Source organism: Cyprinus carpio, chromosome A1 (genome assembly GCF_018340385.1).
Source record: "Cyprinus carpio isolate SPL01 chromosome A1, ASM1834038v1, whole genome shotgun sequence".
NCBI lineage: Eukaryota > Metazoa > Chordata > Actinopteri > Cypriniformes > Cyprinidae > Cyprinus > Cyprinus carpio.
Genome location: NC_056572.1, coordinates 25,521,800 through 25,548,993, shown reverse-complemented (window position 1 = coordinate 25,548,993; position 27,194 = coordinate 25,521,800). Strand labels below are relative to the sequence as shown.

The 27,194-nt window shown below is 37.5% G+C and overlaps 2 protein-coding genes, 1 long non-coding RNA gene, 2 other non-coding genes and 1 pseudogene across 6 annotated transcripts in view; 2 read left to right on the top strand and 4 right to left on the bottom strand.

The window, feature by feature from the left end:
- LOC122134853 overlaps nucleotides 1-1,597 on the top strand; it is a 4,067-nt gene extending 2,470 nt beyond the window's left edge. Inside the window, exon 4 of the long non-coding RNA XR_006153193.1 lies at nucleotides 1,102-1,597. This is a non-coding gene — a long non-coding RNA (uncharacterized LOC122134853). The remainder of the gene's footprint in view (nucleotides 1-1,101) is intronic.
- A 5,996-nt stretch (nucleotides 1,598-7,593) lies between these two features.
- On the top strand, nucleotides 7,594-7,665 carry trnae-cuc. Its single transcript has one exon. It is a non-coding gene; the product is annotated as a tRNA-Glu (tRNA).
- A 769-nt stretch (nucleotides 7,666-8,434) lies between these two features.
- On the bottom strand, nucleotides 8,435-8,507 carry trnak-cuu. The gene has a single exon. It is a non-coding gene; the product is annotated as a tRNA-Lys (tRNA).
- Nucleotides 8,508-10,103: 1,596 nt separating this feature from the next.
- On the bottom strand, nucleotides 10,104-14,815 carry LOC122145496. Of its 2 annotated transcripts, none has more exons than XM_042759251.1 (7): nucleotides 14,425-14,815; nucleotides 14,201-14,295; nucleotides 12,528-12,627; nucleotides 12,313-12,416; nucleotides 10,600-10,705; nucleotides 10,290-10,369; nucleotides 10,104-10,160 (listed from the first exon to the last, which is right to left on the bottom strand). In XM_042759251.1, exons 1-7 carry the CDS (start codon nucleotides 14,666-14,668, stop codon nucleotides 10,113-10,115), a joined length of 777 nt encoding a protein of 258 aa, XP_042615185.1. In that variant the 5' UTR covers nucleotides 14,669-14,815; the 3' UTR covers nucleotides 10,104-10,112. The 2 variants fall into 2 exon arrangements, with proteins under 2 accessions (XP_042615185.1, XP_042615187.1); XM_042759253.1 differs by having other exon boundaries at nucleotides 10,600-10,702.
- A 421-nt stretch (nucleotides 14,816-15,236) lies between these two features.
- LOC109045937 lies at nucleotides 15,237-19,841 on the bottom strand (annotated as a pseudogene).
- Nucleotides 19,842-22,193: 2,352 nt separating this feature from the next.
- LOC109045941 (polyadenylate-binding protein-interacting protein 2B-like) lies at nucleotides 22,194-26,046 on the bottom strand. The gene is made up of 4 exons (XM_042759242.1): nucleotides 25,885-26,046; nucleotides 24,614-24,771; nucleotides 23,057-23,230; nucleotides 22,194-22,889 (listed from the first exon to the last, which is right to left on the bottom strand). Exons 1-4 carry the CDS (start codon nucleotides 25,889-25,891, stop codon nucleotides 22,833-22,835), a joined length of 396 nt encoding a protein of 131 aa, XP_042615176.1. The 5' UTR covers nucleotides 25,892-26,046; the 3' UTR covers nucleotides 22,194-22,832.
- Nucleotides 26,047-27,194: the final 1,148 nt, after the last annotated feature.

The following is a 27,194-nucleotide window of genomic DNA, read 5'->3' as shown; positions in this document are numbered from 1 at the left end:
ATTATTTAGAAATTGGAAAGCATTAATCACATCCAAAATAAAAGTTTGTTTACATAATAATGTATGTGTACAGGGTATTATTTATTATGTATATATAAATACACACACATAAATTATATATTTAGAAAAATATTTACATGTATATACATTTATATATTTATGATTCTTATATTTTATATTATATATAAATAATATTTAATATATAAACATAACATATTCTTCTTAAATAGATACATGCATGTGTGTGTATTTATATATACATAATAATAGACCACAGCCCAGTATACACACATATATTGGATGTAACACAAAACTTTTATTTTTGGATGTTGTGATTAATCGTGATTAATCATTTGACAGCCCTAATTGGAAAGCATATAAAAGTAATAAAAAAATATATTTATTTTAATATTTTTTTTTGCATATTGGGTTTGGTGTTCTGTGGATGTTTGTTGGTGAAAATTTTTTTTTGGAAAAGACACTATGTGGTGTGTGTGTGGTGGGGGGGGGGGGGTCTGTAGATTTCAATTACAAAAACCATTTTTAAAGGCTATTTCCTCAAAATAAGTTTTGTTCTGATGCACTGAGCCAGAAATCTCCACTTCAGCAGCAATTACATTATATCCAACTTTCCAGTTTCATTCCTGTCTATATTCTGTTTTTACTGACATGTTTGATGATATATCAATCACCTGATTTTATACATTTCATTCAAAAAGACTGATGACTTCCAAAAGATAAATGTAGTGATAAAAAAGAGAAATCCAAACTCCCCTCTGCTTTGACTCTAATATATCAACAAAACGAAACACACTCATTTTGAAACTAGCTCTATCCAACATTCAGATTTCGGTTCTGCAAATTAATGTAACTTAGTGTGCATTTAATTTGATACTACCATGAATGTAACATTTCTAAAAAATATATATATGTATAATAGAAAAAGTTTTGCAATACTTAATGTGATTAATCAATTAAGAATTACGTTTGGTGATTTGTGTTCTATTAGTTAAATCCTCATCTGGGGTGTCTTAAGACTTTTAGACTCTGTCTGTGAAAAGAGCCATGCACACACTGGTACCCATTCTTTCTGTGTTTCAGGTTTGGAGAGGCTGACGGTAAACCAGAGCAGAGAGCCCTCATCCAACAGAAACAGTGACTATGACTCATACGGCAACAGCTGAAGGCCTGTGCTCACAAAAGACTTACTGACCCTAAGCAGAACTCTCTCGTCATCAACAATCAGCAGATTTTAAATTACACTGCTTCGGTTGTTTGGCAAGTCAAGAAAGGTGTATATATATATTTGAAAAGTGCTGCCGCTGAGAAATCCATTTAGGATAAAATGTAAAAAAAGTAAATTGTGATGATTTAGTCTCAGCATAACAACAATTAGCAGGCTTCATTTTATTTTATTTTTTTATGTTTTGTAATGACTTGATTTTGCTATATTTGTATTTTGGTATTGTTTTTAAATAGTCAGAAACAAAATAGGATTTTGCCTATGTTCTGAATGATATAGGCTTTTTAAAAAAAAAATTATTTATGCAAGTGATTGATTTTTGAGTTGAAGTATGAATAATTTTAAATAAACTACAAAGACAATCATTTAGATCTTTTTGTGACTTTTGACTTGGGTTCAGAATCAGAATAAAATTGGGAGTACATTAGTAGAACAATACATAATAAATATATAAGCATGGGTTATGTTGAACTTGATTTGATGAGAAATGTCTTCTGAGGTGCCATGGAGGTGAAGTTAAGGTTGGGAGAGGGAATGTGGTGTTAGTGCAGAAATTTGCAGCAATGTTGGTTTCCTGTCGTAATTCTATTGACTTCCTGTTTGTGTTATTTCTGTCGTTCATGCTCTAAATATACTGTAGACTCCATGTGCTCATTCTTTTCAGTTGGTTTCTTTGTCTTTCCTTCTTTCTTTCCTTTTTTCTTTTAATAGTATCTATTCTCTCTCTCTCTCTGACCCAGGAAGATTATTTAATACTGCACTCATAGAGGGTTTAATCTTAAAATCGTATGCCTTGCCTGACTGATGGCAGCTAAGTGAAACTCTCTTTCTAAGTGCACCAGTGAGAGAGAAAGTTAAAAAGCTTGCTGGGTTTCTGCCTAAACTTTTCTATATCGCTTGTGTGTGTTTGCATGTTGATGGTTGCTTCAGTTCTGTTAAATTTTTGTTTATTGCTATGTGGCTTTGTCTTTGCAGCTGCTTTATTCTCTCTTCATGTTTGAGAAAAATACATACACAGCCGAGAGAACACATGCAACAGTGGGTTTCGTGGGGAGAATGAGTGTTGTGTGTGTGGTGGGTGGATAAATGTCATCTCCTCCTCATCCTCAGGTCAGAGTGAAGGATTAAATCTGTAGTTTAAATGAGGTTCCAGCAGAGAACAATGACAGATGACAACAGATTACATGTACAGATTAACAGAAAGACCACACTAGATAAAATATCACAAAACACTTGTGAAACTGACATCAAACCTACCTGAGCCGCCACTGGATGCCAGAATGCCCTCATGCCTGCTAATAGGATTTTGCCTTGTATGCCAGCGTCTGCAGCATTTCTCCCTGATGTACTACTAATCATTAAGCCGCTGAAATTAAACATCAAAAGCATTGAGATCCCCATTACTTTGTATGTTCAGAAACACGCCCATTTGTGACAACATAAATTCTTCATGTTATATAGTAAACAGAATTGTAGAGGACCCGGGAAAAGAGAGCGAGATTAAGATAAAATGGGAAGTGGGTTACATCTTCAGATTTACCAGGAGTTTCTTGGAAGGACGTCAACTATCTTTGGCCAGACAGAATATCCAAGAAATAAAGAGAGAAAAAAGGGAGAGGAGGAGATCTGAGGGAAAGAGGAAGAGGGAGGATTATTCACCATTTTAACTGAATAAATCCGTATTGTGTGAATCCGGAACACCATCCAAAGAGAAACAGAGAGAGACAGACTGAAACAGTGCAGAGCTAGGAATGGCAAAAAACGAGAGAAAAACAACACATGAAAATAAGGAAACAAGCATTTTAAAATCATTTGGATACTTCTGAAACTTTTGGTTTTGCACATCTGAAAGGACTGTTGAGGTAAGTACAAACTTTTTGGAAATGTTATAGTGTCATTATATAACAACACATGAAAATATATATATATATATATATATATATATATATATATATATATATATATATCTAGTACTTAAATGTTTGAGTATATTTGAAAGGAATAGTTCACCCAAAAAATGAAAATTTGCTGGTAATTTTACCTTCCTCAGGTTTTAAGTGACTGAAACTTATTGAAAATATATTTACGTACATATATTTTTCAAAATATAAATTATATATATATATATATATATATATATATATATATATATATATATATATATTAGCAATGTATATTAAAATATATGTAAAATGTATTTAATATATATATATAAAAAATACATTATATACTACAGTTCAATTTTTTTTTTTTTATATACTAGCTCTTATGCTCACCAAGTCTCAATTTTTTGATTAAAAGTACAGTAAAAACATAAATGTCGTAAAATTTATTGCAATTTAAAAATTAAAATGTAATTGTAATGAAATTTAAAATATCTGCATATTAGAATTTCATATTAGATGTCTGAAGGATAATGTTACACAGAAGACTGGAGTAATGGCTGTTGAAAATTCTGCTTTGCCATCATAGGAATAAATTACATTTGAAAATAATATTGAAATAAAAAACAGTCCTTTTAAGTAGCAAAAATATTTGACAATTTATTATTATTATTATTATTATTATTATTATTACTGTATTTTTCATTAAATTATTCCCAAACTTTTGACTGGTATATATTTATTATATTTATGTATTTTTTTAGCCATATAGCCATCCACTTTGTATTCTTCCATTTCTTCTCATGCAGCCACCTTTTGGGGTTGTGTGTGGTCACTCTGACACTTTCAGACAACTGGTTTGAGCCTATTCAGAACATCAAGGCAAACCTGGACCAGATTTTTCAAGCAACGTCACCTGAGCAGTAACCGCTCTCATTCTCGTAACCGTAAGAGAAGGCTTCCATATATGCCAAGAGGACTCAGGGGCCTATCTGATAAAATTCAGCTCTACTACACTTCCTTTGGCATTGTGTCCAATCCTAAAGCCAGACCCCCTTGATGTGTGGAGGAAGTATTGTGGCAATCTAAGAGGACGTTGCACTACATTGGGTTCTGTAGGTCTTGAAGATCAACAAGACTGAGCAGAGCTCTATATGTTTAGACAGACAAGTGGAGGAGAAACTTTGGTTGGATTCCAATGTTGATATACACATGATATACATCACAAACCCAAGGGTTGCTAACTCTCGTGCATTCAGTGTAAGAGTCACTCAGTTGACACTGTCTCTACACCACCCGTCCTTTTTCTCACACAGTATTGCGGAGCAAAGGAGAAAATGATTCCACACATTGCAAAAAACAGAGCAGGCAGCACAGTACAGCATAAGTTATTCAGATCAGTTGGGTCTGTAATTTGTTGTAATTTATACTCATGCATGCTGAATAGTCAGCCTCTCTCTCTCATCTTGTAATGTGTGAACACATGCAGGCAGGTCAGTGAGTTATAGTTATGGTTACACTTTGTGTCTCCCCGACATGTTTAGGTAAGTAACTTATATACTGCGTAGAATACATAGAAATAATTTAGCATTAGCAGTTATTTGTTTTGCAGCATGGCAGCAGTAATTTTACTGAGACAAGAAAAAAGGACTCTTATCCCAATGTGGGCGACTAACTCCAAGCTGAAGTTTGCAGCCCTGCTGAAAGCTAGTTCAAACAAAAATCTGACATCCATCCTTTCATTTTTTTTCTTTGTCACTTTCCTTGTGTTACAGCACTTCTGCTCTAAGTCAGGTATCCTGTCTCTCATTTGAGGTTTTACACAGAAACTTTGGCGTAGCGATGACCTGTCACTGCTAGCTGGTGGGTGGAGTACTCAATACGCAAGTTTGAGTATCACCACATGGGCCAGCGACAAGCTTTTTTCTCCTTTACTGACAGAGAAGTGGTGGGCATTGCCCCCATCCTGGGGTGGAAAAAGAGAGGAAAGAGGTTGAAACTATTGATAGACAAGTAGAGATTGGAATTGGGGCTGCCCGTTCTCTTCTCTGTCTCTCTTCTCTCCTTTTCCTGGTCAACTGCCTGCCATGTGTACTGAGAGAAGAGAGGCACAGAAAAAGTCGAGAGGGAAATGTAAAAGACACTGTGGAGGAAGACGAGGAAACTGGAAAAGAGCAAGAAGAGAAGGTAGAGGGAAAACAGTGTGAAATGGTAATGGAATAGGACAGAGGGGAAAGAAAATAGCTTTTTTACTTTCAGAATATCAAACATTGCATATTACTTTGTGCATATCCTGGAAAAATATAATTTATAATTAGGATGGCCATATGCACCGTTCATACGGGACACGTCCGGCCATGATTTTAATGTTGCCTAAACTATCCAGGTTTTGGCTATTTGCACTGTGCAGGTCAATCATTGTGTGACATTCATGAGAGCTATAGAGAGCAGAGCAGATGGCTCCTTATGCTTTCGAAACCCTGTAGATTTTAGACCCCCTCCCCCCCCCACACCAAAAAATTCTGAAAATGCAGATTTTTCAAAACTTTAATATAATATAACATAACATAAATACTGATAAGTATTAACATAAATAAGTAGTAAATAAATTATGATAATAAATAAATGTATATGTTGAAGCGCCTTTTTTGAAGGTATTTTATGAGTGAATCTGTTAAAATAGCCTAGAGACCAGACATGAGCTACTCCCACAACTATGCCTACAGTCACAAGTACTTATTTACAACAAAGAGAAATATGGGCAATATGAAATGCCTAGAATAGTCTAACAGACACAAAGGCAACAAAATAAAGGCTACGTTTTGTAATTTATTTGTAAATGTTAGCCAGCTAGCTAGCTAGTTAGTCTAATTAGCATACCCATACCTTTCATTTCAATTTTGTGCTGCAGTGGAAAATGACATACTTAAACTTATTTCATTTTATGAATGCTAGAATATAGCCCTAGACATGGTCTTTATTTGGTGAATTAAAAGCAAACAGTAATGTAACTGAAACAACATTACAGAAGCTTAAATTTATTTTAAAGAAAATAAAGTAAAATTAAAAAAACAGTTAACTCAACAAAAACGTTCCACGGTGTCAGTAGCTGGTGTTTCCATCACCCTGCTTTTATGCGCATTTTTGAAGTATCGCATCAGAATCGGAAACACTGAATTTCAAATTAAAATGTCTTAATTCGCAAACAAAGTTTTTTACGCTCGCTTGAGGGCGGTTTTTGACTTGTGCGAAAAAAGGGTTAATGCGAATAATAGAAGATGAAAATGCATTTTGAGAATAAATTCCTCAAAGCGCATCAAAAAAAGTAATGTGACTTTGTGCTATGGTGCGGTAAATCCTGACTAACCAGCAGAGCGATCTCATTCCACAGCATCTAAAGAGTTGTTATTGTCATTCGGAAATGCCCGAGCAAAGTGTGTCATCAGAGTGTTTCTGTATAATTGCCTCCCAGAACTGTTAAACGACTTCGTTCCACAGAGTATAATGAGTTTTTAAAAGCAATAACCACATTCATTATGTTTCGTCGCTTCGTTCTGGGGTGCAAGTAATTTATTATATATAAAAATTATTATATTCAGTAGCTTCTCCTACTTTTCTTAGTTGATGTATAGTGCCAGTTTTTATCAGGAAGTGACGATTTTGCTCTCTTTGACTCGTTGGATGGAAACGGTGCTTGTTCGCAAATGTTTTGTGCGATATGCCAATTTTGAGCATAAGTTAAAGGGATACTCCACCCAAAAATGAAAATTTTGTCATTAATCACTTACCCCATGTCGTTCCAAACCCGTAAAAGCTCCCGTTCGTCTTTGGAAACAATTTAAGATATTTTGGATGAAAACCGGGAGGCCTGTGACTGCCCATAGGGACTGCCAAGTAAATAACTATCAAGGTTCATGAAAAGGTATGAAAGTCGTAGTCAGAATACTCCATCTGCCATCAGACGTGCAATCTGTGTTATATGAAGCGACGGGAACACTTTTTGTAAGCAAAGAAAACAACTTTATTCAACAATTCCTTTGTCACAGTCTCCTCTGTGTCTCTCCATATCACTGTAATCTGTGTGTGCTCTTCTGTATCATACGTGTCACGTAGCTAAATACACGTAGAAACTGTTTTCTATAGGTGTAGATCGCACGATGGTCACAAGAATTCGCACTTCTGAGAGAAAAAAAAAAAACCCTTTCGTGCGGCGCCCCCCAGTCATTTAGCGCCCTAGGCCCTAATATATCGCCTATGCCACGGGCCGGCCCTGGGAGTATGTTAATGTAAATGATGTATATTTAGTTATTGTTTGCTGTTATTTTCATCAGTATAAGAAAGTCAACGCATAGTAATATGAATAATCATGCATTAGATAAAACATATGAATACTACGACACAATATTAAGCTTACATTTTGTATAATCCATGGTACAATAGTGTGAGCCGAAACACGTATAGCAGTTCTCCCTGGTGGTCTAGTGGTTAGGATTCGGCGCTCTCACCGCCGCGGCCCGGGTTCGATTCCCGGTCAGGGAACGACTTCTTTTTTTATTATTATTATATAATACCAGTTCAACAAAGTCATTCGACAAATTGAGTCGTCAGTTAAAAGGTTCTAAATAGTATATTTATTAGTGCTAAAGCATCTGCGCCTGCGAACACCATAGAAACAGTTACACAGGTATCAGAATATCGTCTGGAGAATGGTATGATCAAGTCTCGGTTGGTATGTAAAAGAAACCATTTTAAATACATTCCATTTCATAAACGCACACAAAAGCTCCAAAATGCAATTTTTTTGTTTAAACTCATATGCACAAACCAAAACTCTCATAGCTAACAGCAGAGTGGCGCAGCGGAAGCGTGCTGGGCCCATAACCCAGAGGTCGATGGATCGAAACCATCCTCTGCTAAGCGTTTTATTTCTCTGTGTGTTTAATATTATTTCAAGCATTATATTTGGTTCTTTTTCTTTTCTTTTCTCTCTTTTTTTTTTTAGAAAGAAAACTATTTGTAATTCTCCGCCTAAACATCTTTTACGGTTTTCTTTAAAATCTTAGATTAACATATGATTCATAAAGGTTTCAAAATATCTTTAAAGAAGCTACATATAATCTAATCTTGCAGACATCTTCAAGCTTTATAAACTAATTCCACGTTTCCACAGCGAGTTGTCAGCTGGAGATTTGGACATGCAAAATGTTGGAAAATATCAGATCAACGTTTGGAGTTCAGGTTATGTTGGCAGAACTATTCCCTAAAAAATAACATATATTTAACAAAGAAAGGCGCTACAAAACACTTGCGCCCAACGTGGGGCTCGAACCCACGACCCTGAGATTAAGAGTCTCATGCTCTACCGACTGAGCTAGCCGGGCTGATACATAGTGATGTTTGACCACAGTATTCGAAACAAACAACGATTATTAACGCCAAGCACTTTCCAACATCTCTATGTTTAAATACCTTTAATAACAATATTTACAGTACTTAAAAACAGCACACTTTTTTGTATTGCAAAACCCGTTTATACCGTGCGGTTAATACAAAAGGAAACGCCGATGGACGCTCTATTTTTTTTGTGCTCGTGCACCACCTGCTGCTCATTTTTAATATTACAATTCACGGACAGTCAACATTAAAACACCAAGACAAATTGCTTTAACCGGTGCTAATCCACCGAACTTAATCTTCCTATTAATGTTTCAGCAATTTATTTCTTATTTCTTTTCTTTCTTGTGTAAATGATTCCGTCAATATTAAAATGATTGCTTTGACATTCAGAAGACTGCTGGGTTCATAAGAGGCATGAGTTGGAAGCCCTGCATTGTCATCAGATGTGTTATATCAGACTCCTCCACAGAGAGGCCGACTGCTGATGGGTCTTGAGGTTTGCAGATCCAGGCGAATCGTTTCCCAACAGCGGGGACAGATGAAGGGTTTCTCTCCTGTATGAACTCTTTGGTGTTTCTTGAGGTTGCCTGCCTCTGTGAAAAGCTTCCCACACGTATCACACTTAAAGGGCCTCTCTCCTGTATGCACTCGCTGGTGGGCCACAACATTGGACAACCCAGGGAACGCCTTTCCATAATACTTACAAACGTAGCTTTTCCGTCTACCTTTCTCCATGTGCTTTGGTAGTTGGAGCCTGCCATGAGAAGCCCCCAGGGTGAGGTAAGTTGGACATCATTTGGGGAATCACAGTGAAATATGAAGGGTTTGTTCTACTTGCAGTCTCTGTCTGAATCACTTCAGATCCTACTGATTTGGCCTGCCGCTTCAGTTTGGCTTTGCCCTCAAAATGGCAGCTTGATTCCACCTTTCCTCTTCTCTTATAGGCCCATCTGCTGCTCCTGCATTTCTTACAGCATGTGTTAGAGTAGATGATGCTCCATCCCGTCCACCTTTGGAGCTTCTAATAGATGATACAGTCTCTGTCTGAACCAGCATACAGTCTTGATCCTGGTCCGAATCTGTATATGAGCAGGATGGATGTTTGGGCCAGTGCATAAAGCTGGTTTTAGGTTCTGCAGGTCTGTCATACAACAAGCAGTCCGTTCCTGATATTTCAGTGGCTGTCTTTTCTCTGCTGAGCAGAGTCTGGTTCGTGGGTGAAGTTCTGCTTTTCACCATTCCCTTGTGTACGTGCCCTGAGCCTGTGAGAGCTGCGGTTTCTCCTGCTGTTAGACCCTTGCTAGGTCGAACAGAAAACCTGTGGTACTGGTGCTGTTGAGGCCTACTTGGACTGGACTCAACAGTACCTGGATGTAAATATATTCAGATACTGTCAGACCACTTTTAATCTCTTAGTTCTAAATTTAAGATGACATTGAAATCTGTTTAGTAAAAAAAGTTTTATATAGTGTGGCATATACAGTGTATATATGCATTGAAAGGTTAAACCTTCACCTGTTTACTTTTTTCATTTACTCACCCTGTACACGCAGTCCAGTGGATGGAGAGAAATGTTGGTTCTCTGGCTCCTATCCTGTCCGTTTTTCACTCAAATGGGAAAATTCCACCTCTATAGGCTGGAAATAAAATAAAACTACATTAATTTTTTTGTTTTGATCCTAAAGTGGCTTACTTTTACTTTGCAGCTGTAGTCCTACTTTGTCCTATTTTTATTTGCATCTTAAGAGAACAGTAAATCAACAAACCTTCTCTGTACCAGGTGCATCTGTGCTTCTGGCTGGTGAGCTAGAAAGTCTTCCGCTACAAAATTCTGTATTTGACTCTGCTGAGATAAGAGAACAAAATGGGTCATTTTACTGGATACTAGATTCCAGGCAGAAGTATGTAAATATGTGATAGTTGCTGATAACACAATTTTTATTTTTGGGTGAACTCTCCCTTTAATGAAATGTATGCATCTATTCTTATTATATTTTATTCAACACAAAATGGTATCAATAATACTCTAACACTGACTTAAGCATCAAATAGAGGACTCATCGGCCCTCTACTCACCATCTTGCACAATTACAGCTTGTGCCTGGCTTCTTTCCCACTGGTCATTCAGATCTTCCTTTATCACTATTGTTTCTGGTTCTCCGACTTCCACCTGTCCTTGCTGCTGAACACATGAAACAAGGTTATGTGTTACAAAGGCCCTGGCTGACACATAAACATCAAGGTAATTTACTGAAATGCATGAAGCTTTCCGTGAGCAAATTAAGTAGCAGTTTCTTGTTTATGATGAACTGTGTAAGGTTCCTAATAACTGAAGACTGACTGTACAAACAGCTGTGGACGTTTCATTCTTTAAAAGTATTTATGCCACTGCTGAACAACCAGAGTATGATGTATTAGTATTTAACAATGCTTGTGTTTCCTTTAGTCAGGTATGTGGATCTAATCATTTTTCACATTTTTATTCATCACGACATTGTTGTTTCACATGGAAAATCAGAAGTTATGTTATTGCCACAGTGCTGACTAAATTCTGGATATTGGTAAGTCAATTTTACACTTGTGGTTGCAAAGGCAGTGACCACCTGATGATTCCATAAGGTTTTACTTCCTCCAACTTCCTGCCTTCAGAGTCAGCATTTTTATAAGACCAATGTTCTTCAAAAGACAAACACAAAATGAGTGCAGAAATGTTTATTTAAACATGTTGAACACTTATTATACCAAAAACTGTATTTCGACTAAGTTGCTTCATCCTTTTGTACAGTACACCACAGGACAGAGCTTTACTATGAATTTGCTAATTATATAAAAACACACTTCGACTAAAAAAAAAAAAACTATGTAAATCATGTATATAATTGAAATGAAAGTCTTATTCAGAAGATTTATGATGGTGGTATAATACACACATGAGCAGTGATCTGGTGATCATTTATTGACTCCTAGAGAAAGCAGTTCTTCTGCAGTTAACAGATCAGAATGGTACTTCTGTTGGTGGTTTTTGAGGTTTCGTATCCAGGCGAACGTCTGTCCACACTGAGAACAACTATACGGTCGCTCTCCTGTGTGGACTTTCTGGTGTGTTTTTCTCAGGTTTCCCGCCTCTGCAAAGAACTTCCCACAGGTGTTACACTTGAACGGCTTCTCGCCCCGTGTGAATCCGCTGGTGGATCACCACCTTTTTTGGGGCGGTTGAAAACTTTGCCACAATACGTGCAGGCAAAAAGTTTTTTCGCGAGGAACTCTGTCATTTCTAGTCTGAGCAACTCTTTGTTTGTTAAATATGACATCTCTGACACTGTGGTAGCTGTCCGTGCCTTGTATTTTTGAAGATGTTGATGCCACTGCTGCGAAGTAATTCGTCACCAGAGGTGGATTGGAGGGAGGCAAGAGGATCCTGCTATCTTGATGTTCCTCCCTCATGTATTGGGGATAAACACGTGGAGCCTGGCTTTTCCCTTGTGCTACTTTGCTAGCCCACACAGAAATCTCTTCCCCCTCCTCCGCAGAGTCGACCTCTATGACCTCTGAACGGCACAGAGGGTCTGTGCACTGCCTCTCAGTCGATCTTGCATTGTTCACGTATGTGCAAGATTGTAGCCGTGAGTCTGCTTTGTCACTCCCTTGCATTAAATAATCCCTCATAGGACTGGATTTTCCATTCAAATCAAACTTTCCTGCAGGATGTGATTCTACTGGCTCTTGGATATCATCCTTAACACTCTCAAACTCTGGCTCAGATTTAAGCGCAGTGTCAGATCCACTGACCTCCAAAGACGGCTGCTGCATCCCAGACACCTGAGCATCATCTTTCACCATCTGAACATCCGCAAAACATGCCTCTACAGTCTGTGATGGCGTCTCTTTCACTCCTAAAAACAGAGAAACGGTGTCAAGACAAGCTTTAAAATGGGTATTTTTTAGCTACCTAGCCTCGGTTAGTTTTATATAACAGGTGGCTTATTTTTCTTCTATCCACTCACCACCATCTCTGATGAACAGTCTCTGCTGTGCTTGGTCCTCCTCAAACATCTCATCCTTGATCAGCACCGTGTCCGCTTCTGATAATACCGCATCTCCTGTCTTTCATGAAAGGAGATATTTCATATATATTAAACAGGTATTTGTTAAAAAATTTATTGCAGCTGTTTCTATGTCAGTCAATATATTAGAGCTGAAACAACTAATCGATTTAATCGATTAAAATCGATTATTAAAATAGTTGTCAACTAATTTAGTAATCGATTCGTTGCTAAATAATTTTTATTTGCCGTAAGCGGCTCATTTCGTGCATATTTTAAATCTGCGGTGACCAAAGTGTGGCAGTAATGAGCCACCGGAGGTTTTACTCAGCCAGTACAGCAGGAGAAGCAGCGAATAGCCAATAGCTGGCCTCGTTTTTATGTCACGTGCTTCCCGCACAGCGTCTCTGCAGCATTCAGCGTGATGGGTGAGGCAGGCGGCAGTGGGAGTAAGCTCGAGTAAGAAAAAGAAAAAAGCGGAAGATAAAACTAATCGGACGAAGTCATCCAAAGTGTGGGAGCACTTTACTTTGATCCTTTCAAAAAAGAAGAGTAACCTGTAAACTGCGGCTGTTTTCTGCGGCAGGAAACATATCCTCTAAAAAGAGAGCAAGCCTAAGCCCTGAACATTTGGGACTCCAATGCAAAGTTTTTCTCAAATAATGATTGGTGAATAGTGTTCTGCCTCATTTCCCACAGGTAGTCGAATTCCTGTCAGTTCAGACATAAGCTGTTTTGTTAACATTTTATCGCTTTATTAAATTTTTGTATTTTGCACTGTTAAAAGGACCACTACATATTTAAATCCGATAACATTGCTTTTTAACAATTAACATTTAAAGCTTTGTCGTTTACCAGTTCATAATTCAGTCTTGCAGCCTAATTATGACAATGTCAGAGGTAAATGTTTAAATGTATTTGAAATGCACTTTTTTTCTAAGTATTCACTGCTCTTTTTCACACAGCAGGTTTTTTGTGTGTGTCCAATTTTTTTTCTGGACAACCTTCTGATGGATTTTACTTTAAATTTTTACTTTAAAATGTGAGTTCCATTCAGGTTTCATGCCATTGGCAACTTTATTCGAAGGATTGTTTACAATTTCACAGCATAAGCTATAAAGCTGTTTCCCAGGTATAAGCTGTGTGTTTACAGGAAAAAAAAAATAATAAAATGCAATTTACTGCAATTTTATTCTGTTTTATTCTTATTCTTCGTGAAAATATGTTCTGAAAGATTCCTTAATAAGCTTTGTTCGGGTCAGTGTTTTGATTGCAGAAGAGTTTGACAAAGGATAACTAACACATAATAAAACACAACTCCAGGTATGTTTTTTGATGAGGATATGACAATGCAAAATGGGTAAAATCTCTAAAAAGTCTATGTTTGAATGATAAAGACCCTTTGTTAATAATTTTACATGGGGGAAAAAATGGGCAAAAACTAAAATATAAGTACATAAACCGATTCATCGATTAATCGTAAAAATAATCGACCGATTAATCGATTAGCAAAATAATCGTTAGTTGCAGCCCTACTATATATCTTCAATATTTGATTTCGTTCATCGATCTATATTTTATTTGTCTATGGCAGTCCAACTATTGTTAGATGTACCTATAAGTTAACAGCTTACCATACTGTTACTTTCATTTACAGCTTGCTGAGCAGCTGAGTCTGTCCCTCCACCTCTCCACAGACCCGAGTTAAACTGAGCCCCATACAGGACGTCTGGGTGTATGAAAACCGGAGGAAAAAAAGAAAACAGGGTACTTTAACCACACTAGGCTTTATAATTTATTTGGTGCGAGATAAACACTGGCGGTGGAATAGTTCTTGTAAGGTTAAATGTTCACACACCGTTAGTTTGGTTCCTGTATTTGTCTGACAAAGCGGCGCTCACTTGAACCCGGTTAGTGCGACTCAGTGAATTAATCCTCCTCTCTGCGAACCCTCGTGCCATCTTGAGCTCCAGTATGTGAAGTTTTCTCTTCAGCGCTTTGTTTTCACGCTGACACTGGGTCATCTGTAAGTTTATGACCGCGTAGTCGTCGTCTACGAGTTTGCATATCTCCGCCACCGCGGCATTCGCCAGCACCTCCATAATGGACGCTAGCCTGCGTCTGGAAAGCGATGCGACTGGACATGTTTAAGGTCTAAGCGTCCTACAGCACGTTTCAGTAAACGTTCAGTGGTTTGGGAGCTGGATGAAAACGGCATACAGCATTCAGAAATGTAAAGACACGTCTTCAAAAACATCCTTCGCTCGGGTTTGACATCGCTCAGCCACTTCCGGTCAGTAGTAGTGACGTTAAAAACCATAAATACTATTTCACTGCGCACACCAATCTAGTGTCGACACTGTTCAGTAAAGTTACTTAATTAATAAAACTATGATTATTGGCCACTTTGTCAGTTAGTCTATAGTTTGATTAATTTTGGCCAAACCGTTTGTTTGTGGCTTTTTAAAGGCTCACCCCAAATTAAAATCGTCTCTCATTTATAAACCCATATTATTTCAATTCATTTTTTTTTTAATGGAAACCTGAATTATTTATTTTTTAAATGATCTGACCTTTGCTGAGATTTTAGTCATTGAAGCCATTCTTTGAAAGATGCATTCATCTCATAAAAGAAACATTTAATTGTGCTTTGGTACAACAAGAAAATATATAAAACAATACATGCAACATATTTGGGCTTGTAAAATTTATCAAGTCATCGTATCATTCCACAACATTTTGTAGAATGGATTAGTAAATAATGGAATTATTGGGTGGGGGGATAACATTTCAAATATTAATATTAAGAGATACTTGTGAAGACTTTGTTACAGATTTAATTAAATCATTCCAAGGTCCTCGGAGACGACCGCTGGTGTTTGGCTTAGCTTCTTTTCTTGGAGAGGCTGAGGGGTTTTGGGTGGTTTGTAGACTTTGCTGTAGATGGGTTGGTTCTCATCGGACATTTTGCTTTGTTGAGAGCTGTTGTTTTGAGTTGACTGTACAACCTGAGGTACGCTATAAATAGGCTCCTCAGTCTGGTCAAGTCTTTTACTTGTGTTTAGTTTGACATGGTCATACACCTCAGAGTACACTGGTTCTTGCTGCTTGTCATTGTTAGGCGTTGTGTTGACTGGCCGGCAGTCCATCGTGTCAGTAGGGTTGGCATGGACACAACAGTTAGGTTTTCAGGCGGATGACATCTGCAGGATCAGAATACACTGGTTCTGATTCATCCCTATGATGAGTTGGGAGAGGCGCTGTCTTTATATCTGCATACACAGGTTCATGTCTGCCTATTAAAATGGCAGGATTTGAATAAACTGGCTCAGTCAAGCTAATACCGCCACCAGGATCTGAGTATGTGCTTTTTGAGGAGCTAATGGAATCTGCAGGGTTTGCATACGCAGGTTCGGTTAAGCCACTGGGACTTGTGTTTGGGCCAAGAGCATCTGCTAGATTCGGGATCAAGGGCAGTTTTGTGTCTGAAGGCTGTGGGCTGTTGCTGCCCTTCGTATCAAGCACAATAAAACTATCAGGGCGTCTTGGAAGGGGTGAGCGAGGAGAACGGGAACGTGGAGAATGTGGCGAGTGCCTGTCTCCAGTAACGGCAAGGCTCTTCTGTAGGTGAATAGCTGACTCAGTAAGGCGAAGGATCTCGTCACTCTGTCGGGTCTCAAAGTTAAAGGTTTCCGGGCCTGATTCACAGCGCCTGCCTGCTTCTATAGAAAAACACCATCTAGAGAGGAACAGAGAGAAAGTATTTGTAAGCACTCATTTAACATGTTAACTAGTTACCTTATATCGGGGAAAAAAAGTTTACCATATTATGTGTAATTTTTACTGTAAAATGTACAGTTTTTGGAATTATTTTTGAGAGACATAGCATTCAAAAGTTTGGGTTGGTACACAAAAATAATGCTGGGTTGTTTCACATTCAACCCCAACTTTGGGTCAATTATGGACTAACCCAACTACTGGGTTACATTTTTAAATTTAATTTTTAACACAAAAGTTAATCCATGACCCAAAATTGGGTTGAAACAACCCAGCATTTTTTTAAGAGTGTAGTTTTTGAACAAAGTATTTTCTTATCACAAAGTCTGCTTAAAAGTAATTAACAAATAATTTATTTTAGTTTATAATATTCAAAAATAATATACATGTACCTTTATGGTAATTACAGTAGTCAACATTTGAGGTGGATCAAAAAAGTTCATCAAAGTTTTCCAAAGACAAGAACGGGTATTGGTTTGGTTTTGGGACAACTTTGATGAAAGGTTTTGATCCACTTAAAAATTGTGGACTACTGTATTCTTAAAATTATGTTTTTTTGTTTTGCTATTAAAATATGAGTCACCTTATAATTTCCTCTATTTAAAAAAAAAAAAAAAAAAAAATCGTATTTTATTTAATCTTATTTCTATTGTGTATATTAAGTATTTTTCTGCTGACCTTATCTCGCCCATAGCGGCGCAGCAGCTTATATGGCCACTCCATCACAGTCCTCCTGGTCTCCAGATCTTGAAGAACTAGCATGTCCTCACCAGCTTGTAGCCAGTACTGTCCTTTCAGGCCACATCGAACTGAAGCCTCGTTCTGCAGTACAACCACTTTAAAATCCCACACTAAAATGAAAGAGACATCGAGATCAAAATTAAACATAGGCTGTGATCCAAAGGTTATGCCACATGTTTATGTTTTAAACCAGATCTGCATGAAGGTGGTTTAGAGGTTGTCTGCGGTCTTGTTTAAAAAAACCCCACTCTTTATGCAGCGATAACATACTGTAGGAAGTGGTAGGACTGGCCTTTCAGGAACATGAAAGTATGAATGATACATTTGAACTTTGTTTGTACTCACATTGTTCTCTGGACATGTAGATCTGATTGTCCTCCATAAGAGGTACCGGCTGTGGCACACTTTTAGTGTGTTTCTGTGAAATTATGAATACCATTGAGAAACACAAGCAGGGAGTGGAGTAAAGGCTTCAGTACATTACATAACCAGTTATGTAGCTGGAATTATTGCAATTTTTCATTTTATTAGATTCTTTAACTTTTATAGCTTTTATATTTAATTTTTTCTTTTTCCCTGTAATAGCAAAGCTGAATTTTCAGCAGTCATTACTCCAGTCTTCATTGTCACATGACCCTTCAGAAATCATTGTAATATGCTGATTTGGTGCTCAAGAAACATTAAAAAAAAAAAAAAAAAAAAAAAAAAAAAAAAAAAAAAAATTTTTGTGTGTGTTGGGTGGGGGGTGATTGCTGAGAAAAATCTGACCCCAAACCTTTGAATGGTAGTGTGTGATCAAAATATATCTGAAAAATCCAAACCCTCACCTGAAAGGCATTGTTACATATTATGTCCACCCATTTTCCGCAGCTTTCTTTCTCTGCTGCAAACACGAGCCTCTTGTCCTCCATCTCCACACAGAAAGCAGCCATGTTTTCCCCTGGACAAGCCTCTGCATGAGGAGGCAGCTTGACGACACTCACACAGTCGGCTAGACGTACAACTTTCCTCTCTGGATGTCGTCTGACCACCACAGTTGACCGTTCATGAATGGCTTCTGATAATTCTAACCGTGCCACGCCTTGCCGACTAGCCGGATGAAGGGCCAACCAATATCGCTTCCACTTCTGTTAAGAACAAGTAGAAGATTATTACTTATAATTATTATTTTCCCTCATCCATGTTTCTGCAATACAACGACTGAAGATCTAGTCAGACTGATGGATCCATCAGGTGGAATTTGTGCTTCAGGTAATGAACACACACCTCTGGATTGCTAAATATTAGCATTAAAATGTTCTTAAAAAGCAGGTCACGTTGGAGAAACGGATGCAATTACTCACTCTGCCAATCCCTCATTTACCTCACATGTATTGCGTGTGTGTAAGGCATGGCCTGAATCTAGTACGTGAAGTGCACTTTCATGAGGGCGTTTTTGTCAATGGAATGTGCAGTAATTCTAAAAACAAGAAAGTGATGTGCACACCAAGTTTCAACTTGTAGAGTTAGACCCGTTCCATCAATCTCATACCAGAAAATAAATGTACACAAGAGAGTTCATGCCAAAACACAGGGGGCATGGTGAGCTATATTTAAAAAGTACAAGCAAATACCGTCAGGCTTAAATTCATATATTTTTATATGACTACCCTACTTTGTTTTTCCAATGTGTCTGAATGCTCCAAACTATAGTATCAATACTAAGAGTAACATCATTGTAAACTCTGAAATATTTGAATAGAACTGTTTTATTTAGATCAGCTACGACCATTTTGTAGTTTTAGACTTGAGGTTGACAAACACAAAAACATCTACCTGTTTTCAATACCAGAAAATAAATGACAACGTTCCAATGTCTTACCTCACCGTGTTTCTGATGTTGTAGGTAAACTTCACCTTGTTTCCCGTGAGCGTCCATGTCTGCTTAATCTCTGACAGCTCGAAAAAATGCTTTAACAGTTTATCTTTCACAGCACAATATGTGATCTCCTTTAACTGTTAACACATATTACCAAGCCTTAAACACGTGTTAGTGTAGGTGTTTACTTAGACTCCACCTCTTAAAAAAAAAAAAAGACAGCAATTGTTTGATTTAGTGCAATGATTATTCACTTGATTTGTGTCTGAATTATAAATTTGAATGGTTTCCTTATTTCCTCAAAATATATGGCTCAGTTTGGCCTAATCAATATATAAATAAAAATCAAACTGAATAACAATGGCACTCAAATATTCTCATGGCTAACTATATTAAAAAAAAAAAAACTGGTTATCCAGCTCTCTACAGTTGGACATTAAGTATAAATAAACATATTAGGATAGGGTGACCATACATCCTCTTTTTCTCTCTTGATTTTCCCCCATGGTTTTAAAGTTTGAAATGTTGTATAAATTACATTTGACTAAAATGCTTGTATTGAAACATTTTGCATTCTACTGATGATAAAACTGTGCTAGATGTTAAGTTTTGTGAAGGATGGCCACTGGTAGAAAGCTTTTTAGCTGCGTTTATGATTAATATGCATAACAGTGACTGTAAAATACATATTTTAGGTATGGAAATGACATTTTGAGTTTTGATATTTGGTCACTGTACTACTTTGGGCACTACTTTAACCACCAACCAACCACACCCCAGCCCCGCATGCACCTACTGTCCTCTATTTGGAAAACTAAAATATGGTCACCCTAATTAAGATCAAAATATGATTTAGTTTTACATCACTAATTAGAATGGGTAAAAAAAAAATCCCATTTAAAATCTTTTTATATTTGCAACATTTTTAATAAAAATTTATTTTCCATTTCCATTATTTTCCATTCCATATATTTTTAAAACAAAATCCTTTAGCAGGCTTTTAGCCTCCATTGTACCGTACTAATTATTAGCAACTTCTCAAAGTTTATGTGAACATAAGCTTACAACTCAGATATGAACAATTATAGTGACGACATATATTGCAATTTAAAATTTAACAAAGCATTTAAAATGTAGTACTTTTCTTTGGAAACCCTCCTTAAGCACATACAGAGCTAGCTGAAATTTTCTTTATAGTCTCCAAACCTCATTTCAGAAGTATTGTACATGCACAGACTGGCACACACAGACATAAACTCACACAGCCTCACAGACAGACACAGTATTATCTTATGTGTGTTATAGTGAATAATAGTCTACAAGCAGTCATTCACAAACACATCTTTTACACTATTACTTAATGAAGGATTAAGTATCTAACCTGTCAACATCCTCTGACATTATTCTATTGTTGAATGTCAAAGTATTCAGCAAGAAATAGCCACAGCGGTGTGTCCAGACTCTTGGTCATCACTTTATCTGCGTTGCTATTCATATCCTCTCTTCCACAGATCTACGGCCAAACTTATACTGTACACCTGCTAGCTGTAAGGGAATCCTGGACAAAAAGAATTAATGCAAAGACAGTTAATATGGTAAAAGATCTGCATACATTTATAAACAGTGTGGAAAGTATGAGAACACTACCTATGTATGGGACTGGGTATCTTTGAAACATCATGGTAAATTACCTTATGTTAAATAATTTTATAACCATCAGCACAATATAAACAGCATAAAGGATTAAAAACAAAATGGGCAAAAAGAAGCTAGTGCAACACTTTACAATTCAATTCAATGAATAAAACATCCATGAATCAAAAAAATCTGGAATATTAAAATGAAAAATTCTTTGCCCTTATAAGCAGAAATAATACAATCCCTTTTTCCAAAAGGTGGAGCAGTTTCACTATGACATGTGTTTCTGTCTTAAGTGTCTGATTAAGCAATACATGGTGTATGTGTCTGCACCCGGGTAACCCAAATACTGCTCTAGGCAAATACATAATTGAAACAATCATACATTCAAAATTTGCTATCCGAGTGGTTTTGGGCTGATGTTTTGGCTGTCCTGTCAGTGGAGTAACAATGAGACCGCAGACACAGGGAAAACCCCTAATTTCAATGCACTAAATAAGAACAGGTACTGCTGACAATTTACACTATACTGTATTTGTCAATTAAGGGAATAGTTCACTCTAAAATCAAAATTTGCTGAAAATTAACAGGCTCAGGGCATCCCAGACATAGAGGAGCTTGTTTCTTCATCAGAATAAATTTGGAGAAATGTAGTATCATATTACTTGCTCACTAATGGATCCTCTGCAGTGAATGGGTGACATCAGAATCAGAGTCCAAAAAGCTCACAATAATCCACAAGACAAGCTACATGTTTGTAATAAACAAATCCATTAGGGTAACTTCAAACTGTTGTTTATGGCTAAAATAGGAGTCCTCTCTATATAATACATTCTTTTGACCAGTTAAAAAAAAAAAAAATAATAATTTTTGTCTGAATCAAGAGAGAAATATACACAGATCATGAACTTGTGAAAAGAGTTCCAACAAATATGTTGGTTGATTTTTGATGTTAATGTAAGAAGACAAAAGGGGATGGACTTTCTCACTGGAAGAAAGTCGTTTTGGGCTTGTATTTTGGCCAGATGTGATGGTTTAAAGTTAAAATGCCTTACGAACATGCAGGTTTTCACTTCACAATACGTTAGTTGATGGACTGGAGTTGTGTGGATTACTTGTGGATTATAGCGATACTTTTATCAGCTGTTTGGACGGCACCCATTCACTGCAGAGGATTCACTGACAAACAAGTGTAATGGTAAATTTATCCAAATCTGTTCCTATTAAGAAACAAACTCATCTACATCTTGGATAACCTGCGGACGAGAAAATTCAAGCAAATTTTCATTTTTGGGCAGCTATTCATTTACAAACAATGGTGTGACATTCAGAGATCAGAAAATTAACATTAAATTTTTTGGAAAAGAATCCATTTTGTAACAGCTGAACAGCTTACATTATTGAAATAATTATTTTGATGCATTTAATCCTCTGCAGGCCTACCCAAAACTCCAATGACCAGTCCAGTTAGCTTGAAGCACTGTTAAATCTCACTGGTCTAACCTCCCCTGATACCAGCCAAAAGACTGATTGAGAACGGTCAGGACTGAGATTTAGTGTACAGTACTTTGAATGCACAAACGCAAAAAGACATCATGGGACAGAACAACATGTCCAAGAGGGAACCTGCTTCTTTTATTTGATTTTTTTTCCATTTTTGTTAATGCATGTTGCACACTGTGACAGAACTTCAATGGAGGAAGGAGAAAAGCAACCGGAAAAAATGTTTCTGTGAAAATCCCTCAAAAGTTGTCAGCTGCCACCAGTTCTGTCCATCATAGAATGGTCCACCCATCAACGGTCCATGTAATGTCAGGTTTCCTTTGTCCCAGCCCTTTCCCCTCCCACTCTTATGACACGCACCTCCCCTCCAAGCTTCCTTTCGAAGAAAATAAAAGACAGGAAAAAAGAAAAATGGCAATGACACGGGGGCAAACTGCTAGTCACTATCACAATAGTGGAAATCACATAACTGTTCCTCTGAGATTAATACAAAGATCTTCCAGGAGAACTAGTCACAATCTGCAGCGGTCCAATAGGAACATTACACTGAGTAACCCGCCCACATTATACATGGAGACAGACGGAAATAAAAAGCTTATAGAAGAGCATCCAGTACCCCCCTCCCACCCAGAAGCCCCACCCCATCAAGCCCCACACAACCCCAGGATGATTGAAGTATGTGTGAGGGTGACCCCGGCCATCAGCGGTCACATAAAGTCTCTATAAAGGAGCCCCTAACTGGAGGGTCTCTAGTATTTCACGCCTGGAACAAACTCCTTGGCCTCTGGGTTCAAGCTGCTCTTGCGCTGTGGAAAAAAAAAAAAAAAGAAAAAGAAATACATATTAGAACATTAAAATGTCACCAAAGTGGATCTGAGGTCTACAAAGTGGTTTCCTTTCAGGAGCGATGTGAGATTCGTTTCGCTTAAATAACTGTAAATCAAGCATCAAATCATTACACTGTAATACTTACTGCGATGTCTTCGGCATTTCCGTCACTGACTGACAGCCCGCTAAACTGCTGTTGGATATTCCCTACTCCAGAGGGAAGGTCTCTGGCAGGAATGAACCAATCCTGATCCTCCTCCTCCAACATCTCCTGGAAACAGCGTTCAAGAAACTCCTGCTCCAAGAGTTCCTCCTCCACCTGCAGGAAGATGTCCGACCCATCAAAATTTAGCAGTCACTGGCTGCTGTATGAATTCATACGAGACGTGTTGTATTTCAGCTGATTATGCTGGTTTGTTTTAAGAGTAAATATATATATAATGTGTATGCACTGTAAGGTGCCACTTTTCAAGAGTATTTACGGTAATTCTTGCTGTACAGTTAGAGATGGAGAGAACAAACAAACTGCATATGGTGGAAAAAAAAATTAAACTGCAAATGTGAACAGTCAGACTATGTAACTTGAGACTTGATGTAACGTCAGTCGTGGCAGTCAGATGGTACGCAGTGATAGACTGTCTCGCTCAAAGATGCTCGCTCAGATGCTTTCTCATCTCAGACAAACAATTTGTGTTAACATACAGCAATAAATAGTGGTTTGCATTACAACAAAACCCCAAGACAGGAAACAAATCATAAATGATATGATTTCTCAGACATATACAAATAATCAGTATTAATCATTTAAAGAAAAATAAAAAAATTGGTCCATCATTAAAATAAAAAACAAAACGCAGCCTGAAGTATTTCATATAACTTGTGCACTATATAGCTGTATTAACTTAAAAACCATCCCCTCCAATACAGTTCACAAATCTCACTCATGCATGGGTTCAATAAAGAAAAAGCTGTCATCTATCACATTTAGCCAGGTTTGATGACATTGACAAAAACTGACATGGCCACCCACAACATGAACAGTTGAAAAACATGACTACAAATGAGATTAGAGTACTAGAGCACAAGGGAAGATTAAAAGTGAATGACTTTTGCCACACATGATCACCATCAGCTTCGATTGCATGGAAATGGAACCTCCAACATCCAGCCTAAATGCCCTTTTACAAATTCAGGTCGATTTTTGCATGCAATTGCCTGTTCAGACCGATGCGTAAACATGGCATACAGGCTGAATGAAAATATAAGTCTACTCTTGACAGTAGGTGGTGCTTACAGAAAAGCAGAAATACCCCGGTTATCCCAGTTACTAAGGACACTGCATTGTGTCACAACAGCATTAACATGTTGCTGCTGCTGTTGTTTTTAAACAGCCACTCAGGTTTTTATTTTCATCAAAAGTATGAATCTTATTGGTTGGCCAGATTTATTCACAGTGCCACGGAAAAGAGACTAGAACATCTCTCTGTAAATATTCTGCCACACTGACTGCACGTGAATGTTTGTGACAGCCATACATTCAAATTAAAACAGTTTTATGGAAGAAAGTCACAAAGGTTTGCAACGACACACGAGGGTGAGTAAATGGCAATTTTTGTGTGAATTTCCTTTAATGACTCGTGAATCCTATTTAGAAGTACACATTGAGCAGGCATATATATACGATCAGCAGGTTCACACTGACCTGTCTATTGTACTCCTCCTCGTTCTCCATCCACATGTACTCTGCGAAGGGGTTGGCGTCCCCCTCCTTGTGTCCATTCACAACATTCTCATCCTTCCCTGATCCGCTGCCTCCTCCTGGTGTCTTTGCTACCTCTGGACTGTTAATATCAGCAGGTTCTGGGGGTGTAAAATACCATATTAATACTAATACTGATCCCATTCTCAGTACATACTACCTCAACCACAAAAAACACACAAAACTAATACCAACGAACATAAAGACGACGTTTGGGATACTGAATACAATTAGTTTCGATAATATGCATGAGTAAAACTTATTAATCACTCATTATTGTGCACGTGTTATATGAATAACTCAAGTTTAATACTATAGAATTTAGCCAAATTTCATTTTAAATCATTGTTATCACAGAAAGAATGATTGGTTCCTGTAGGTTTAAGATTGTGTCGCAAACCCTGCTAGCAAATTAAGACGGTCGATATTTACAAAATGAAGGCACAATAATGTTTGTTAAGCTCTTCTAATACCTGCGTCACGACACAAGGTTTAAAGAACATTATATAACTATCTGCTACTAACTATCAGTGTGTTGTATAAATGAGACAAAGAGGACACCATCTTTCTCCACATGGATTTGATTCATTGTAACATGAGGCCTGGCTATGGCTCCAGAGAAAACTATCTATAACATTAACCATTTTTAAAAGCCTCCAGTTAAAACAGCCTCCTTTCACCTTGTTGGAAGGTATGTCCTGTCTTCGAATAAAACACTTGGTCTAACTTCACGTTTGTGAGCGTGCATTGTGAAGCTACGCGTGTTAGCTCGCACCAAAACAACAGCAGTATTTCCACGTGAAAAAAAAATGTTTCCTGGCCTTGCAGAGTGACGTTTTAAATGTTATTTGAATGCCATCGATGCAAAACCCGACGCTAGTTGTGGTAAGCAGTTCAGTTTGAAAGGGTTTCGTTTAGTAAATGAAGAAGCATGGTGGATGCGTGAGTTAGCCTCACGACTGCATCACATACACTAGGCCTCCTCCACGCTGCGCTTCACACGAACTCTTTCAAGTAAGCCTTTAACGGCTCAGTTTGCTTTATACTGCACGCTAAATGTGCCTGGTTACTTATATGTTGCTACTTTACCCACTCAGCGCTGCCTAACGTTACCATTTTACAAAACAAAGACTGAGAGCACCACTCTGCACTTACAGAGTCAAAAAGATTGAACATGGCTCCTTCCAAAGACCTGAGCTGTTAAGAGGACTTACCCGGCATTGTAACACTTCTGTCCCTCTAACCTATCGCCAAATAAGTCGACTAAAAGGTAATTTTCCTGTTTGCAGCGACACCGTTACCTGGCTAGATTTCAATGCTACGTCAGAGTGCTCATGTGGGCCTTTCAAACAAACACGTCGCTGGCGCCTCCTGAAGGCCGTCAGCGGCATTTCAAACGCTCGTGACTGCAAAACGGTCAGGTTTAAAGAGACAGTGGCATGATTTTAGAGTGAATTCAAAGATGGATTGACCCTGGAATAGATACATCCATTCGCGTCATTCAGGTAACATTTTAAAGAGCCATTAATAAAATAAAAATAACAACAAATCTATAGATCTTAATAAATTTGTCAATTTCTTTCTTTTAAAACACATTAGTATGTTATTAATAAGTGATTTTTGTTTTTTGGAAGGCATCACACATTTGGGAGGGATTAACCTGCATGCAAATTCACTGGAAAAATACTTGGTTTTATTCAAAAAACATCTCTTTGCTTGTGCTTGAAGGTGGCTCGGACAGGAAATGCACAAGCACTGAAAAAAAATCAAATGTAAGTAGAACATGGTTGTTTGATTTCCAGTGAACGCATGGACAGACGCGCTGCAAGTCGCTTAGTTTGGATAAAGCATCATGAGATGTAACCTCTTATTCAATAGTGTCATTAACCCAGATTTGGTTCTGATATAACCCACTCAAATGTTTAATATAGAACAATCTATGTGATTAAAAAAACAAATCAGTACAAAGACACTCATATACAGCATTTGAAGGTTGAGAACAATGACCCAGATGTTGTAAACAAACATAACTCCATGCTGAATACTACACAGTAGGCTGTAGGTATGTTGACTGTTAATTTCAATATGTGAAACAATAAAGTATGAAATGATACATGATAAACAGCAAAATGCTACGTCACAGGTTGCATGTTTACATCAGCAACATTGATGAAATTTGACAATATAATATTATAATATTTTTGGGTGAACTATCCCTTTAAGGCCTAGTGAAGTACACTGGTGTGTTTTATAGTAGTGAAAATATCCCCTCTTGCACAGCTCTCAAATCTTACTTGCATATGTACATAGATATTTTTAAACTTGGTGCATGATATCAATGACATCAAACCTACATACAGTGCTATTTTATCCCTTTTGAAGCTTGATGGCCCCTGGTTACTAATGCTTTCACTGTATGGGGAAATTTATTTTTCTGGGTGAATTAATATTTTATACTTTTTGAAGCTTGATGCCCCCTGTGTGAACTTGACCTTTTTAACTGTCAATTAAAATCATACAACCA

What these genes read in the sequence shown, in the direction of transcription:
- LOC122145496 (XM_042759251.1), bottom strand. Translation starts at nt 14,668, where the DNA reads ATGGAGGTGCTGGCGAATGCCGCGGTGGCGGAGATATGCAAACTCGTA. An exon ending in TGCAGCAGCCGTCTTTGGAG is followed by an intron (nt 10,706 to 12,312) that starts GTCAGTGGATCT and finishes TCATGTGTTCAG; the next exon opens with CAGCAAGGACAGGTGGAAGT. An exon ending in ATGCACCTGGTACAGAGAAG is followed by an intron (nt 10,161 to 10,289) that starts GTTTGTTGATTT and finishes TTTTATTTCCAG; the next exon opens with CCTATAGAGGTGGAATTTTC.
- LOC109045941 (XM_042759242.1), bottom strand. An exon ending in AGGAGGAGTACAATAGACAG is followed by an intron (nt 23,231 to 24,613) that starts GTCAGTGTGAAC and finishes ATCTTCCTGCAG; the next exon opens with GTGGAGGAGGAACTCTTGGA. An exon ending in GAAATGCCGAAGACATCGCA is followed by an intron (nt 22,890 to 23,056) that starts GTAAGTATTACA and finishes TTTTTTCCACAG; the next exon opens with CGCAAGAGCAGCTTGAACCC.